At 42.0% G+C, this 14,711-nt stretch overlaps 9 protein-coding genes across 9 annotated transcripts in view; 5 read left to right on the top strand and 4 right to left on the bottom strand.

Annotated features, from left to right (window-relative positions):
- The window catches only part of TDEL0F00850 (uncharacterized protein), a gene marked incomplete at both ends in the record, with an annotated part of 684 nt that extends 305 nt beyond the window's left edge, over positions 1–379 (top strand). The window contains one exon of the mRNA XM_003682059.1: positions 1–379. This exon is cut by the window's left edge and continues 305 nt beyond it. Coding sequence (XP_003682107.1) covers positions 1–379 — 379 coding nt within the window.
- A 1,525-nt stretch (positions 380–1,904) lies between these two features.
- CBK1 (serine/threonine protein kinase CBK1) lies at positions 1,905–3,896 on the bottom strand (the record flags this gene model as incomplete). The annotated part of the gene is made up of 1 exon (XM_003682058.1): positions 1,905–3,896. The coding sequence occupies one exon, from the start codon at positions 3,894–3,896 to the stop codon at positions 1,905–1,907; it is 1,992 nt and encodes a 663-aa protein (XP_003682106.1).
- Positions 3,897–4,101: 205 nt separating this feature from the next.
- Positions 4,102–4,624, bottom strand: RPL42A (60S ribosomal protein eL42; the record flags this gene model as incomplete). The annotated part of the gene is made up of 2 exons (XM_003682057.1): positions 4,102–4,418; positions 4,621–4,624. The coding sequence occupies 2 exons, from the start codon at positions 4,622–4,624 to the stop codon at positions 4,102–4,104; spliced, it is 321 nt and encodes a 106-aa protein (XP_003682105.1).
- An 898-nt stretch (positions 4,625–5,522) lies between these two features.
- CHS7 (Chs7p) lies at positions 5,523–6,473 on the top strand (the record flags this gene model as incomplete). Its single annotated transcript, XM_003682056.1, has 1 exon — positions 5,523–6,473. One exon carries the CDS (start codon positions 5,523–5,525, stop codon positions 6,471–6,473), a length of 951 nt encoding a protein of 316 aa, XP_003682104.1.
- A 25-nt stretch (positions 6,474–6,498) lies between these two features.
- On the bottom strand, positions 6,499–6,693 carry TDEL0F00810 (uncharacterized protein; the record flags this gene model as incomplete). Its single annotated transcript, XM_003682055.1, has 1 exon — positions 6,499–6,693. One exon carries the CDS (start codon positions 6,691–6,693, stop codon positions 6,499–6,501), a length of 195 nt encoding a protein of 64 aa, XP_003682103.1.
- Positions 6,694–7,211: 518 nt separating this feature from the next.
- RIA1 (GTPase RIA1) lies at positions 7,212–10,484 on the top strand (the record flags this gene model as incomplete). The annotated part of the gene is made up of 1 exon (XM_003682054.1): positions 7,212–10,484. The coding sequence occupies one exon, from the start codon at positions 7,212–7,214 to the stop codon at positions 10,482–10,484; it is 3,273 nt and encodes a 1,090-aa protein (XP_003682102.1).
- A 704-nt stretch (positions 10,485–11,188) lies between these two features.
- On the top strand, positions 11,189–12,127 carry IBD2 (Ibd2p; the record flags this gene model as incomplete). The annotated part of the gene is made up of 1 exon (XM_003682053.1): positions 11,189–12,127. One exon carries the CDS (start codon positions 11,189–11,191, stop codon positions 12,125–12,127), a length of 939 nt encoding a protein of 312 aa, XP_003682101.1.
- A 693-nt stretch (positions 12,128–12,820) lies between these two features.
- DSE2 (Dse2p) lies at positions 12,821–13,486 on the top strand (the record flags this gene model as incomplete). The annotated part of the gene is made up of 1 exon (XM_003682052.1): positions 12,821–13,486. The coding sequence occupies one exon, from the start codon at positions 12,821–12,823 to the stop codon at positions 13,484–13,486; it is 666 nt and encodes a 221-aa protein (XP_003682100.1).
- Positions 13,487–13,618: 132 nt separating this feature from the next.
- TDEL0F00770 (uncharacterized protein) lies at positions 13,619–14,710 on the bottom strand (the record flags this gene model as incomplete). Its single annotated transcript, XM_003682051.1, has 1 exon — positions 13,619–14,710. The coding sequence occupies one exon, from the start codon at positions 14,708–14,710 to the stop codon at positions 13,619–13,621; it is 1,092 nt and encodes a 363-aa protein (XP_003682099.1).
- Position 14,711: the final 1 nt, after the last annotated feature.

Here is a 14,711-nt window from a genome sequence, read left to right as displayed (position 1 = left end):
ACTGCACCTCGATCCTGCACAACCTCCCGTACCGGGCCATTCGCCTATTCCATTGTCTGTTGACTTGTCGATCCATTTGGCACCAGTTGTGGGGCTGCTTGTCGACCATTATTGGACAGGGCAGGGAGAGAAGTTTAGGGTTTCATACAAGGTTGCTTGGCTTGTGGTTTTGGTGTTGGGTTATGGCTATAAGAGTTGGTTGGAGCTGTTGATCAAACCGCCAGCTGCTTATCCGTACCCGTTTCTGAACGTTGAGGAGCCCAAGAGAACTGTGATTTTTTGTACTGTCACTTCGTTCTCGATGGTTTATTATATATTGTATCAGAGACATCCTCCGCGTCGGGGCCTTGCACCACGCAGTGGTATTAAGTCGAATTGATGGCGTTTATAAGTGTTATTACTATTCTTTTACTGATGTTGTCCGCGTGTGGTAGCGCCGCGCGGGTGTCAACCACTTGAAAATTGATCATCTTGATGCATTGGGTAAGTAAATAGGCCTTTATCATACATGCTAAAGAGCTGTCTGTTCATAAGTATGGCAGCAATTATTGGAATATAGCTTAGTAAATGTTACTCATAGTGTTGTCTCGTCTGTGTGATAGCGCCGCTAGCGATATTTTTTGCAAAAATACAATTTACCAGAAATGGTACTCTCATCTGAAAACTGAAAGCGAGAAGTTTTCAAAGATATTACAAGGTGCCAAAATATTCTCATTCCCTTGTATCCAGTAGATAATTCCCTCATGTAGATATTAGCTTTTCTAGAAATGGCACTTATTTCTCCATATCTGGCAATTGGCCATGAAATTCTATCGAGAAAAAGGAGAAATCCCAAATGAGGAGTATGCCACAGTATTTGCATCATTGTCACAGCTCAAAAGAATGAGCAGCTCTTCGAGGGCATTGGTTTGGTGGGAAAGGGGGCCCAAGATGCTGATGTGGTCGTTGGAGTCGTTAAAATGATCATTCATGATGTCATCGAGTTACTTAACGAGAAGACACTATTGCTGAGGGCGTCAACGTTATGCCATCGATGTAGTTTCTTTCTTACAGGTGAAGCATGATTGTTGAATCTTGTCACATCCATAAATTCAACAGATGATATCTCCTCTTTATAAATGAACATAGCACGACCTACAAACCCCAGGGTGATTTACCGAAAATTTTGGAATAGCTTATGGTGTCAGATTTGACCGCTGCAAGTGGGTGCTACCCATATATTCGTATGATGAAGCTTTGAACGGCGATTAATCTGTAGCTTAGCTCTCTTATTACAGATTACATTATTCGTAGAACCTCCCGAATTAGCAAGGCCTTCGTGCTAGGTCAGAGACTTAATTCTTAAGCGAAAATTTGTGATGCGAACTACTAGCTGATTCGATATTATGTATTTGATCATAATGTCTTTCACAGTGGATTCAATAAAGCTTAACCCAAGAGTAAATTCGTACTTCAAAGCTGGAAGCGTTACTAATTAAACAAGCAAAATTAAATGCGTTTCGACTACGTTTTATTTTACTGCTGAAGTGCGCTCAAATAATAAGTTCTACCGTTACGTCTTGCATTGCGACAGGTTCCAATCATCCTTTATTCGAACTCGAATGCGTATTGCCGATGCCCTAATTTTGCCAAAGTTCATCATAGAGTAAATCTTATAGCTCTTCACGACAAGCGCCATATAAAAGGAAGAAAACCTTCAATCACTTTCACTTTTAAATATGTTCACTTTAAAGAATCAACATCAATATTTATCACGATTGCAAGTATTATCTATGGCAAGTGGGGATCTCCACCCTGTGTGCCACAATGCTTGTCAGTGTAGAGTAAAAATGATCGTTGCTGGGCGCCCGCCGTTGATATTCAATGAGACGTTGGGAATCAGCTGTATCTACATACTTCTATTCTTATAAAGCATTTTTACGTGTGAGGTAATCGAACCGCGAGTAAGTGTATCCAATGAAAGGTAAGTCCTCTTTGGCTGGCGCTCCACCGGGGTTTGCACCTTGTTGGATCATTTGTTCACGTTGTTTAGCAGCCTGTGCCATTGCTGGAGAATCCGGTACGTTCTCCAACTCATCTGTTGGGAAAAATCTTGTGTCTGTAATTGAGCTTAGCTTTGGAATATATGGCGCCTCTACGTGACGAATTGTATTCCAATCGACACCGCGGAAGAATGGATGGCTCTTTAACTCGTCGGCTCCACCATGTCTACCCAACCGTTGGTCGGCGTGTGTGAGTAATCTTCGTATCAGATCTTCTGCTTCATACGAGATGTGGATGTCATCTGGGAATTGTAACGTTTGCTCGAAATTCATGATCTTGCGGTACGTTTCTTGTGGAGTTTCTGAGCAAAATGGTGGCCAACCGATTAAACACTCGTACATGATCGCTCCCAGAGACCACCAATCGCATTCTTGACCATAACCCTGGTATAGGAAAATTTCTGGTGCGATATAGTCCGGTGTTCCCACTGTTGAATACGCCATCAGACGACGAGACTTACGCCACGTTTGGATTTGCTGACGATTCGACATAGTTAAGTGAATAGCATCAACGATCATCGTTTGGCGATTGCTCTTATCCTGGTTGGGACTTTGAGCCGCTTTTCCTTCTTCTTGTTGCAATAGTTTTTTATAATAGTTCGAATCGTGTGTCTTGTGAAACCCAGTGGATAACCCAAAATCCGATAGCTTGATGTGACCGCGAATGTCTATCAGGATATTATCTGGCTTAATGTCTCTGTGAATGAACCCAAGCTTATGGATCGCCTCGATAGCAAGGATACATTCTGCCATATAAAAACGCGTCACATCCTCTGTAAATAGTTGCCATCTTATCAACATTGTCATCAAATCACCACCCGGTAAGAACTCCATAATCAAGTACAAGTACTGCGTATCCTGAAACGAGTAATACAACGAAACAACCCATGGTGAATCACTCCCTGCGAGAACGTCTCTTTCGGCTTTTACGTGCGCTAATTGATCCTTCTTGTACATTTCGGACTTCAACAAGGTCTTCATCGCATAGATCTTTCCTGTATCTCTCTTTTGCACTAGTCTCACTTCACCAAATGCACCTTTACCAATGACTTTAACCGTGTGGAAATCTTCTAACGATAACCTGGTTCTTCTCAGACGCAAGAACTGCGATTCTTTCCTACCGAGAGATGTTAGTTCACGAGACCTTCTCTCTTCGGACCAATCCTGTACGCTCAAACTACTCTCCAACTCAACACGTCTCTGATTTCTCTCAATGGCATACTTGACTGAGGATTGATAAAAGTTCTCTACTTTCAATTTAACTGCGGCAGCTTTATCTTGTGTCGTATTCGTCAATAGATCAGGTCTCCTCTCAAAATACATATAGTTCGATTGGCCATTTGCTTGTTGTGTCTTTGGCGGTGGGAAAAGAGGTGGTTGATTCTGATGCTGTGGTGATTGCAATTGATTTCTAGCGCCTCTCACAGGACTGTTCTGTGACATAATCTGTTGTGGTTGATGCAATGGGCTACTAGAGCCACTTCTGTTGATATTCTGACTATAATCCGATCCCGTAGAATATTGACTGGGTGAAAATTGGGGCATTGGTTGCGGCACAGATTGCAAATGACTGGATGAATTGTTATTGGACATATAGAGACCAGCTGCGGCCTGTGGTGGGGTCATTTGCTGATAGGCATTACCATTATGAGGTGGTGGAGTAGCAGGATAATTTAAAGGAGGAACATCTGTGAACCCGCCTGGTACGGTAGCTGATTCTCCCTGCAAAGGATCGCGTAAAGAAGGATGGGAACCCTGTTGTCTCATGTAATTGTTACTAAAATTCGCGGGTGGTTTAGGAGCCTGATAACCTTGCCCATTACGAGAAGGCGAATTATACGGGTTTCCAAACATGCTGGCCTAAAATATAGTCACCAATAACGCGATATAACCCTCTCAAGCCTCCTATGAGTAGTGTTAAAATATGTGTTAAAGAGTGGTCCTTGATCTAGGTAAACTTGTAAAATCATACACCACGGTATTTACAGTAACGTGCAACTTTAAAGATGATAAGTCTAGATAATTATGTGATGTTAAAAATCGTAATATAACGTTACGCTTAGAATTGCAAAGCTTGACCCTTTTGCTTCTTTTCACCACCCAATTCGAAGTGCTTACATCTCTTCAAAGTCAATTGAGCTCTAGTCTTACAAGCAACACATTCCAATCTCAAGACGACCTTCTTGGTAGTCTTAGCTTTCTTGTGGAAGACAGGCTTGGTTTGACCACCGAAACCGGATTGTTTACGGTCATAACGTCTCTTACCTTGAGCGAACAAGGAAGCCTTACCGGCCTTGTATTGGGTAACCTTGTGTTGAGTGTGCTTACGGCAGGCCTTACCCTTACAGTAGGTCTTTCTGGTCTTTGGAACGTTAACTGTTATAATGTTAGTAATAATGAACTATCATCCGTAGGTTACGGAGAGTATCCTTGTGCTTTCTCTCTCTTTTAATATTTTCAAATCTTCATAACCTCAAATCCTCAAATTTTCAAACTCTCAAACTCTCATAGGTTCTGTCATTGTAAACTGATCCACAGGATTCTCTCGTAACTGACTTATCTCACTTTTACCACATACCCATTGCGACTGATCTTAGTTGATTACTTGTAAGCTTGAAAAGGCTATGAAAGGGTCAAATTTCAGTAATATACTTTCATTGACTATGGGTTGATGTGATGGCCATTACAGACCGAGATGCTAGACAGAGGAGCCAGTGGGCTGGCACTAGCGAGCTCCAGCCTGCTAGAGGAAGACAATCCATCTGTCTGCCTAGCTCTCTGCCTAGCTCTTTCCTGGAACCTGCCCAGCCACCTGCCCAGTACTCTGCCTAGCACGAAAGTACCGTCTCGCGTCGGCGCGCTTGAAAAATGATGCAAAAGATATTTAAGATAGTTCATTTTTGGTGTACAGATTTTCTTTGTAAAGGCTGTCTGGGTTTTAAAAATCAAAACAGTCATCCGAAATTTAGCTTTTAAAAGTACCCTTTAAGATCTTTGTTGTTTACTCCTGTCTATATTGAAAGTTCATCTACTAACACACATAATATGCACTCGTAACATGCACTCGTAACATGCAAACATAAAGATGAGCAGTGTAAAATGAGTGATATCAATATGACAGTGCAAGGGAAGGTGATAGGAAAAAATAGTCGCGTTGGTTTTTTATTCAAGATCATTGGTGTCAACAGTCTAGTGTTTGGGGCAGCCGAAGGAAAGGAAATAGATGGACATCTATCCATTTACGCTACAACTGAGACTTTGTTTGGCTGAGACTCGTGTGCTTTCTGGTGCTTGCGAAGAGGTGTGATTAATGATGGCGGCTATTTTTGTCTTGGTGTTTGGCGTTTTGTTACCCGGTTAGATATCCATATTTGGCAAGAATTTCACAAAGGTGTAACACTCATTGAAATTAAGATCTAATTCAGTCTCGAGGTCTTGGTAGTCGTTGGATGGCCTTTTGACTTGTCGTGCTATTGTGGGATGGCCTATGGGGATTTTGCCGGTATATGTCTGAGAACTCCTCTGCCGTTATGTTCGGTAGTTAAGTCTTCGACGCATATGGTTTTGTCGAATGCAACCCAGATTCACGATTTTGATCCGAGCAATATAAAGGTTGGTATCTTACCTAAGTGCTACGCTCGTTCTATTGATGTCGCCAATACAGTTATCTTTGGAATTGGGAATGCATTTGTTAATATTGGGGCATTGGTGGTCATTCTAATCATTATTTATAACATCAGGCAAAAATATACCGCGATTGGCAGATCGGAATATCTGTATTTTTACCAACTTGCATTATTGCTGATCGTTTTCACTCTAGTGGTGAATACCGGGGCTTCACCACCAGGATCTGGTTCATATCCATATTTTGTTGCCATACAAATTGGCCTCGCGGGGGCTTGTTGTTGGACTTTACTGATAAATGGTCTACTCGGTTTTAACCTGTGGGAAGATGGTACAACTAGATCGATGTTATTGGTACGTGGTTCATCACTCATAGGATTTACTGCTAATTTCCTGGCATCCATTCTAACGTTTGAAACTTGGAATGAGAGAGGAGAGATTGATTCAATGAATACAATTGCATTATTTACTGTTGTCTACGTGGTGAATGCCGTCGTACTCGCAATACACATCATTTGTCAATTGTTAGTTTCTTTCTTCGTCGTTCGCAGTTTGTGGGTTACCGGGGCGATCCTACTAGGTGTATTTTTCTTCGTCGTGGGTCAGGTTATTGTCTTCGCGGTCTCTGATGCTGTATGTCGTGGCGCCAATCATTATATCGATGGTCTCTTTGTCGGTAGTATCTGTAACATTTTCACCTTGATGATGGTTTATAAGATTTGGGATATGACGACGGATGATGATTTGGAATTTAGCGTCAGTGTCAGCAAAGAAGGAGACGTCATATATAGTAATGCATTAAGGTAGTGTATTTTTAAAAAGTTGGATGATTTTAACTCTTGGAAAGTCGTTGTTTTGCCACTTCCAACACTTCCGATTCTTCAACGTAAACTACGTTCTCTGAGGTCTCGTTCTGATTAAACGGATACCCACAACGTAGGTTCGGGCATAGTACCATTGCATAGTTTTGTTGGATTAAGCATTTGGTCAGGAAATCTCCACAATCGGGACACATATCTGCCATCATTTCATTTGAATCCAAGTTAAACTCATCTTGGTTAGACATCGTGCTTAAAAGTCCAGGGCGTTCTTCGAGTTCACTCTTAAATCGGTGACTTAAGCTCATCGCTACGTAATTTTTTTAATTTCAAGATGTGCGCGATGAGCACACCTAGAGTAAGCAAAGCTACTTGCAGTGAGCATCCTCTTTCATACGACGAATCTTCAAGAGCACTTTGATCTAGTTTACCTGTGGCACTAAAGCTAAGTACTGTGGGTGTTTTTCGGCCCTGTTTCTTGATATCAAAGTCTATATATACACTATAATCCTGGCGAAATTAATGAATTTCGGAGGTCGAGATACTGTTCAGTAACTTGTCAACGTCCCAATTCCCAATGTTTTCGTTGCGGTTGCGAAACTTTGTTCTTGATGTAGATATTTCATTCAATTCTGTAATTAACTTAAGGCTTATAAACTCGCTGTGGTAACTGAACAAGTAAAAAATAACAAGAGAAAAGACGTAAAGGGACTGTAAGAGATCCAAGATGCCCAGAGTAGACTCAGATACGTTTGTTCGTCTACAAAACGATCCTTCATGTATAAGAAACATCTGTATTGTGGCTCACGTTGATCATGGTAAGACTTCCCTGTCAGATTCTTTGCTGGCATCGAATGGGATAATATCGCAGAGATTAGCGGGAAAGATCAGATACCTCGACTCAAGGCCAGATGAGCAACTGCGAGGAATTACAATGGAATCTTCAGCCATTTCTCTTTATTTCAGAGTGTTGCATAAGCAAGAAAATTCTGAGGAGCCCATTGTGAATGAGCATCTGATCAATTTGATCGATTCTCCCGGTCATATCGATTTCTCCAGTGAAGTGAGTGCTGCGTCCAAGTTATGTGATGGTGCCGTTGTTCTAGTGGATGTTGTTGAAGGTGTTTGCTCTCAAACGGTGACCGTCTTAAGGCAATGTTGGACTGAAAAGCTAAAACCTGTGTTGGTTTTGAACAAAATCGATAGATTGATTACAGAATTACAACTCACACCTCAGGAAGCCTACCTTCATCTATCAAGGGTCATCGAACAGGCAAACTCTATCATTGGATCCTTCTTCGCTGGACAAAGACAGTTGGATGACTATTCTTGGAGAGAAGAACTGGAGAAGGATAAGGACGCACAGTTTGTTGAAAAGGATGATTCAGGTATCTACTTCAGTCCGGTAGACAATAACGTTATCTTTGCTTCAGCCGTTGATGGTTGGGGCTTTAATATAAGTCAAATGGCAAAATTCTATGAACAAAAATTAGGAGCCAAGAGAGAAAACCTACAAAAAGTCTTGTGGGGTGATTTCTACCTCGATCCCAAGTCTAAGAAAATTATCAATCAAAAGGGATTGAAAAATAGACCGTTAAAGCCACTTTTTGTTTCATTAATATTGGAAAATATATGGAAAATTTACGAAAACGTTATTATGTCTAAGAACGTTGAAATCATCGAAAAGATAACGAAGACTCTTAATATAAACGTCTTGCCACGCGATCTTCGATCGAAAGATGATAAGCAGCTACTGAGAAAGATAATGAGCCAGTGGCTTCCTGTCAGTACCGCTGTGCTTTTAACGGTGATCGAAAAACTACCTTCGCCATTGGATTCTCAGGGAGAAAGACTTGATACGATTATTTCTGGGGCACCTGGTGTCGAAAAGGTCGATCATGAGCTTTTGGAATCCATGAGAAGATGTGATAGGAACGGTAATGTCAGTGCATATGTCTCAAAAATGCTATCCATACCAAGAGAAGAGTTACCAATAACTTCGGCAGATGGCAGTCATGATCCACTTTTTGAGAGAGCTCAACGAGCCAGGGCCGATGCTTTGCGAGCTGCCAAGCAAGCTGAGCTGACAGACAAGATGAATGCGATGAATATAAAGGATGATAAAAAAAATGACAACGAAGATCTTTATAAAAGAGCGAAGGATACTGTATTGACTCCCGAAATAGGAGATTCGAAAGAAAGCGATTCTTTCAAGATTGTTACTGAAAAAGCTCCCGAGTTTGACTTAGGGTTCGAATACGAAATGGAAGATGACGAAGGGGGAGGAACGGCAGATTTTGTGCCAGAAATAGACCCAAACGATCCTTTGAGCGCAATGTTTGAATACGAGGAAGAGAACCCTGTCGAGTTACCAGCGGCAAACACGGTTCCAGAAGCTCTCGATGACATTTTCGATGAAGAGCAGGAGGCGATGATTGCTTTCGCGAGAATATACAGTGGTACACTCAAAGTCGGTCAAGAGATTTCAGTCTTAGGCCCAAAATACGATCCTCAACAACCTGATAAATTTATCGAAACAGCTACCATCACAAGCATTTATCTATTCATGGGAAGAGAACTTGTGCCGCTCAAAGAATGTCCTTCCGGGAACATCGTCGGTTTGGGTGGTCTAGCAGGGAAGATCTTAAAAAATGGGACCCTAGTTCAGCGTGGAGTAACAGGCATCAACTTGGCAGGTGTCATATTCCAAACGACTCCTATCGTTCGTGTTGCCATTGAACCCGCCAATCCAATGGAAATGAACAAATTAGCTCGAGGGCTGAAGCTGCTGAACCATGCCGACCCCTGTGTGGAGACTTACGTTGAAGATAGCGGAGAACATATTCTCTGTACCGCCGGTGAATTACATCTAGAGAGGTGTATTAAGGATTTGCGTGAGCGTTTTGCAGGTATCGAAGTTACTCACTCGGAGCCAGCTATCCCATACCGCGAGACATTCCTAAGCGTGGCCGATATGAATCCAACCAAAAACGCAGAGGGCAAACGAGGTTCCACAACCTTGATGCTAGGGCCCTACAAGATAAGTTTTAGGGCAATTCCTCTACCTTCGGCAGCCACGACCTTTTTGGAATCTCACCAAGCTGATGTCAGAGCTGTTGCAGAAGATTCTTCTGATGTGAGTGCTCGAGAAGGGTTGAAAAGCAGCCAATTTGCTCAACAGTTGAAAGAAATCTTGGTTGAGAGTCGGAAAGAAGTGCCAGAACTTACCAATGACATAGAAAAGATCGCAGCATTTGGTCCAAAGAGAATTGGCCCAAATTTGCTAATATCTGAGAATGGTTTACTTGGTGGCATCTTTTCAGCAGCTTCTGGCCAGTTCGAATTTTCCGATTCAGTTATCAACGGGTTCCAATTAGCAGTCACTGAGGGTCCTTTGGCTAAAGAACCAGTTCAAGGTATGTGCATTGTCGTGGAAGATATTTCGGAAGTAACAGAGGAAGATATTGCCGCTAGTGAGGACCCACAGTACCAAAGGGACCTGCTGGACGTCTCGGGTAGATTGATCACTTCAACGCGTGACTCCATTCATGAAGGATTCCTCGATTGGGCGCCAAGGATGATGTGGGCAATGTATTCTTGTAATATTCAGACTTCAGTTGATGTACTCGGTAAAGTTTATGCTGTTGTGCAACAAAGACGAGGAAAAATTGTGTCCGAAGAGATGAAGGAAGGAACTCCTTTCTTCCAAATTGAAGCTCATATTCCTGTTGTGGAGGCTTTCGGTTTCAGTGAAGATATAAGAAAGAAGACTTCCGGTGCGGCTCAACCTCAGCTGGTATTTGCGGGCTTCGAATGCATAGATCTGGACCCATTCTGGGTTCCTACGACTGAAGAAGAGTTAGAAGAGTTGGGTGATACCGCTGATAAGGAAAACATTGCTCGTAGACATATGAATAATGTTAGAAGGCGCAAAGGTTTATTTATCAATGAGAAACTCATTGAGAACGCAGAGAAGCAAAGAACTTTGAAAAAGAATTGAGTGCTCAATATCATAGTAATTTATATAAAACTAAAGTATGATCTGTCTTAGCAGGTGGAAGGTCTTTTTAAGTTTGGTAACATTTTAAAGTTTTCTGAGAATAGTGTTAGCCGCTAAGCCATGTACATCACAAAACAAGAAGTTCAAACATTCACAACCCCAATGAAATCATATCCATTGGAGTATGAGTTCCACGCTGTTGGTTCTGCAGCTGCATACCTGTCCTACGTTTGAAGAGTTCGCAGGAGAGCTTCATGCAATAAAACTTCTAGATAGCCGCCAAGAGATTAAAGAACTGCCAAAGGTTAATAGCACTTAAATTGACAGTGTCAACAACGGATAGCTAGTATACACCAACTTGAAGTATAGGTTGTGCTGTCATGCTTACTTTCAACAAAAGTGAACATCAATCGAAGCCTTTTGAGGCCAAAAAGCTCCAGGAAAAAGCTCAACACATACACCTACGGACTGAACTTGATGAAAAGGTCATTGACTGGGCTCAACGACAGGCTCTTTTAGAGCTGAATTGATGATTAGAAGTTTTATATGGAGAGCGAAGAGGGCTGGGTAACTGCTTGCCCTCATCAATTTGAAAAGTGGATGAGTAAAAGTGTCAAAAGATGGCCATTGGCGAGTTTATGTTCATTGATTGAATCGCCAGGGCCTCAATTGTGGACCCAGATATCATTTTGCAAATTCTAATAATGCCAGCATCTGAAATAAGCAACAACGCATCACTGTCGGTAAACGTGATGATGCAACAAGGCATGCAGGCGCTATCAAAAGTACTGAAGGGCCCACTTCGAGATCACAAAAGACCGTCTGTGGACCAAACTACTTTACAGGCTCTATTTGGTCGAGCGGCAGAAAGAAAGAATCTTAAAGAACTACCTAAAGCGGATGATGTAGTGAGCATAGACGAAGAATTTTCAGCGAGCCAGAGTATCGTGGAGACAAACCATGAGAGCTTAGCCGATTTTGATGATCCAGAGTTACACCTTGATGGCGAAGACGGTGAGATAATCTTCGATTGTGGGACCCAAGAGCTGATGGGATCGCCAGACCAGATTGGTGAGCATATCACACAAATGCTAGAATCAGTGCTACCGAATGGTATGCAAACGGGACCCGATGGAAGGTTGCACGCAGTGGTAAATGGCGACGAGCTCAATATCACAGAGGAGTCCTTTATAGATTTGCAAGAAGCTATGACAAGTCTGGGACATCTCCAAACGGCAAAGCAACGCCAACAAAATGTTAAACGGAACCTGGAACAACTCAGGATAATTGATGAACATGATGACGACAAATGCATGGATGACGAGCCGGAAGCTGGTCTACCCAGCGAAGAATCTTCCCAACAATACGAGCCCAGCACAAAGATGAATAATCACAAACATCTCGACTTCGAGTATCCCACTTCACACACGAAGCGGACACCCAACTTCACAGCACTGATAGACCAAAAGAGTCCCCTGTGTTTGTTTTGTGAATATTACATGGTTTTCGGCGAACCACCGCGAAATATGATTAAGTGGTACAATAAGATGTACGAGTATGATAGCATTCCGAGAACAAGCGACAAGCAAGAACAACAACATCAACATCAGCATCAAAAGAACCGCCGTAAGAGGAATCGTTAGGTAGAAATTTGGGTTTTCACCACTGTCTTTACGACGCTTGCTGGCTTTGTTTGTTTACCTTTCGCTTGACGCGCGTTAAGCAGAAAAATTGACAAAGCATAACAAAGCCAAAATCAACATAACAAGTTTGCTTGCATAGCATGGATTGTGCTGGAAGAGTTGTCTACTGACAATTTTATCGACTATGTGTGTTGGCTGACCAGCTGTTGTTATTTTCAATGAGTTTTTTAATACTATGCTGGTTACTTACTGAGTTACGGGAACAATTATACTGTGGAATGGCAGGTCGCTGCACTGTTGATCAATCGAGAGTGCAGCGAGCAGGACAACATGGCAGGAAACCAAGCCATCGCTGGTCTTGTTTCAAAATAATCTGATGGCTGAAAGTATAAAAGGCTATGACAGACACAGCTGTTTATTCCCATTCAGAAATGACATTTTCACCTTTATAGATATCAAATCACTAAGAAAACCATTCCTTTCAAATCATCCCACAGTGCTTTGTCACCATATTCATTCCTTTACCTTCGTGCGTACTGAGTAGGACAGCATAACTGATAGCCTATTTCCAACTACAGACATTCCTTAAAGTTACTGTTAATTCTACCTTACCCAAGTCTTTCATTATTACTATTGATTATCGATCATTCATTCATTCATTCAATTTATTACTAGAATAACAACCATTACAAAATGAGATTCCAACTAAAAACTTTCCTTTCCAGTATTGCTCTACTATTAGCCACCGTCAAATCCGATGATGTCAATCTTTTCACCTCCGATGGTGTTGTCTACAGTTATGCTGTCGTTACAAGTACAATTGCACCTCCTAGTGTACGCGTTGAGACCCATTATTATACCACAACCCGTGTGAGAGAGGTTACGCTGGATAATTCCGAAGTTGAAACTACAACTGAAAAAATTATCTCTGCCTCTGAAGTTACTTCAACCGCTCAAAGTAGTTCTACTACTTCGTCAGCGGATGAAACTACTTCCAGCACAACCACAACATCCACAACATCTTTTTCTTCATCACAGGCCACTCAAGCTTCTCAATCGAGATCTATCGTGACGTTACAGCCAGAGTCAACTGCCTCAATGACAAGCAGTACTAATAGTGCTTCTTCCTCTACTATTTCCACGACTTCAAGCACATCATCATCTTCCACAACAGGTAACCTGGGCAGTTCGGTAACACCATATTCAACTGTTACAGGGACTGATGGTAAGTGCTCAGTATACTACGAAGATGATGAATATTACAGCACTTTCTACTTGACGGATCCTAGTCAGTCTATCGACGCTGCTACCACTATCACGAGTACGATGGTCGTCTACGAAACGTCCACTATCCAATAGTGTTTATTTGTTCATTCTTTCGAGGATAGCTCGCCAAGAGCAGTTTTATCCTATTTTATGTCATTTTATGTGTAACTGAGTTACAGTTTGTATTTTACCAGTATTTTAAACCTCACTATAAGTCATATTAAGCTAAATAAAAGGAACTGCAGGTAGAACCATCGCACCACCGCCACGTCTATCCTTCCTGCTTTCAAAATCATGCAGGACCATACACATACAAGCCAGTGCCTGTGTTTCGATTGGAATGTCTATTATTCCTCGTGAACACTCACGACCAGTTTCGCCCACATTAAACTCTGCGAGTCTCAAGGAGCGCTTCTTTGGTATCATGGTGGAGCACTTATCTGAATAAGTGGCCCAAATGGGCAACTTCCCCAAAGATCTGCCCTTATAAGATTTCGAATACTCTTCGAACTCTTCCAGCTTGCATTGATCCATCATTGACGGCATTCCGTCATCGAGAACCAATAGCTTGAGGACGCTTGCACCAAAAGGTGAAGCAAAACCGGTGGTTCCGTACCAACGTAAATTTAAACCCTGCATCTTGGTATCCGTACCCCGGGTTAAAACATAATTAGCCAGTACTATATTTTCTGGCGCAGTTTCACCGCTGAAGACGAACTTATGCTCGACACGACTGTAATCATTCATTAATTCTTGGTAGATTGTGCAAAAAAGATACTTGTAAAGCATTTTAGATCCATCCTGGGCGACTAATGTACCATCTTTTGGAGGTTTCTCTGTATCTGTGTCGATAATCATGTATTTGTAAATTCTCATTATGGGAGCATGTCTATTGAACATAGTCTTGATCACACCTGCTGATATAGCGTGAAACAGCGGAATTCCCAACCCTTCATTTGTATCAAGCGTGTTAAACGTTCTGTTGTTATCCAAAAACTTCTCATAAGCTTTCTCACTGGGGAAGCAGAAGAAGCCTTTGGTTAGTAATACATATGCTAAAGGCATCGTACGTGCAGCATTGAAAGTTGGACATCGATTGACAAATCCCTGTCTCTGAAAATCCCCTATGGTCAAACTACCTGAAACCACCGTGTTTAAAGTTACTGTATCTGGAATTTCATCGCTCTGATCGCCGAATACCGTTGATTGGTCATCTACATCGTTATTGATCGCAACTGGCTGCTGTTCGTTAGAATCCTGCTGATCACTTGTCGTTCCTGATCTCTGATGGCCTATGAGATTTCGAATACGATTCATA

This window comes from Torulaspora delbrueckii, chromosome 6, assembly GCF_000243375.1.
Source record: "Torulaspora delbrueckii CBS 1146 chromosome 6, complete genome".
Classification (NCBI taxonomy): domain Eukaryota; kingdom Fungi; phylum Ascomycota; class Saccharomycetes; order Saccharomycetales; family Saccharomycetaceae; genus Torulaspora; species Torulaspora delbrueckii.
Note: the sequence above shows the minus strand (reverse complement) of the source record. Positions and strands in the feature narration are given on the sequence as shown.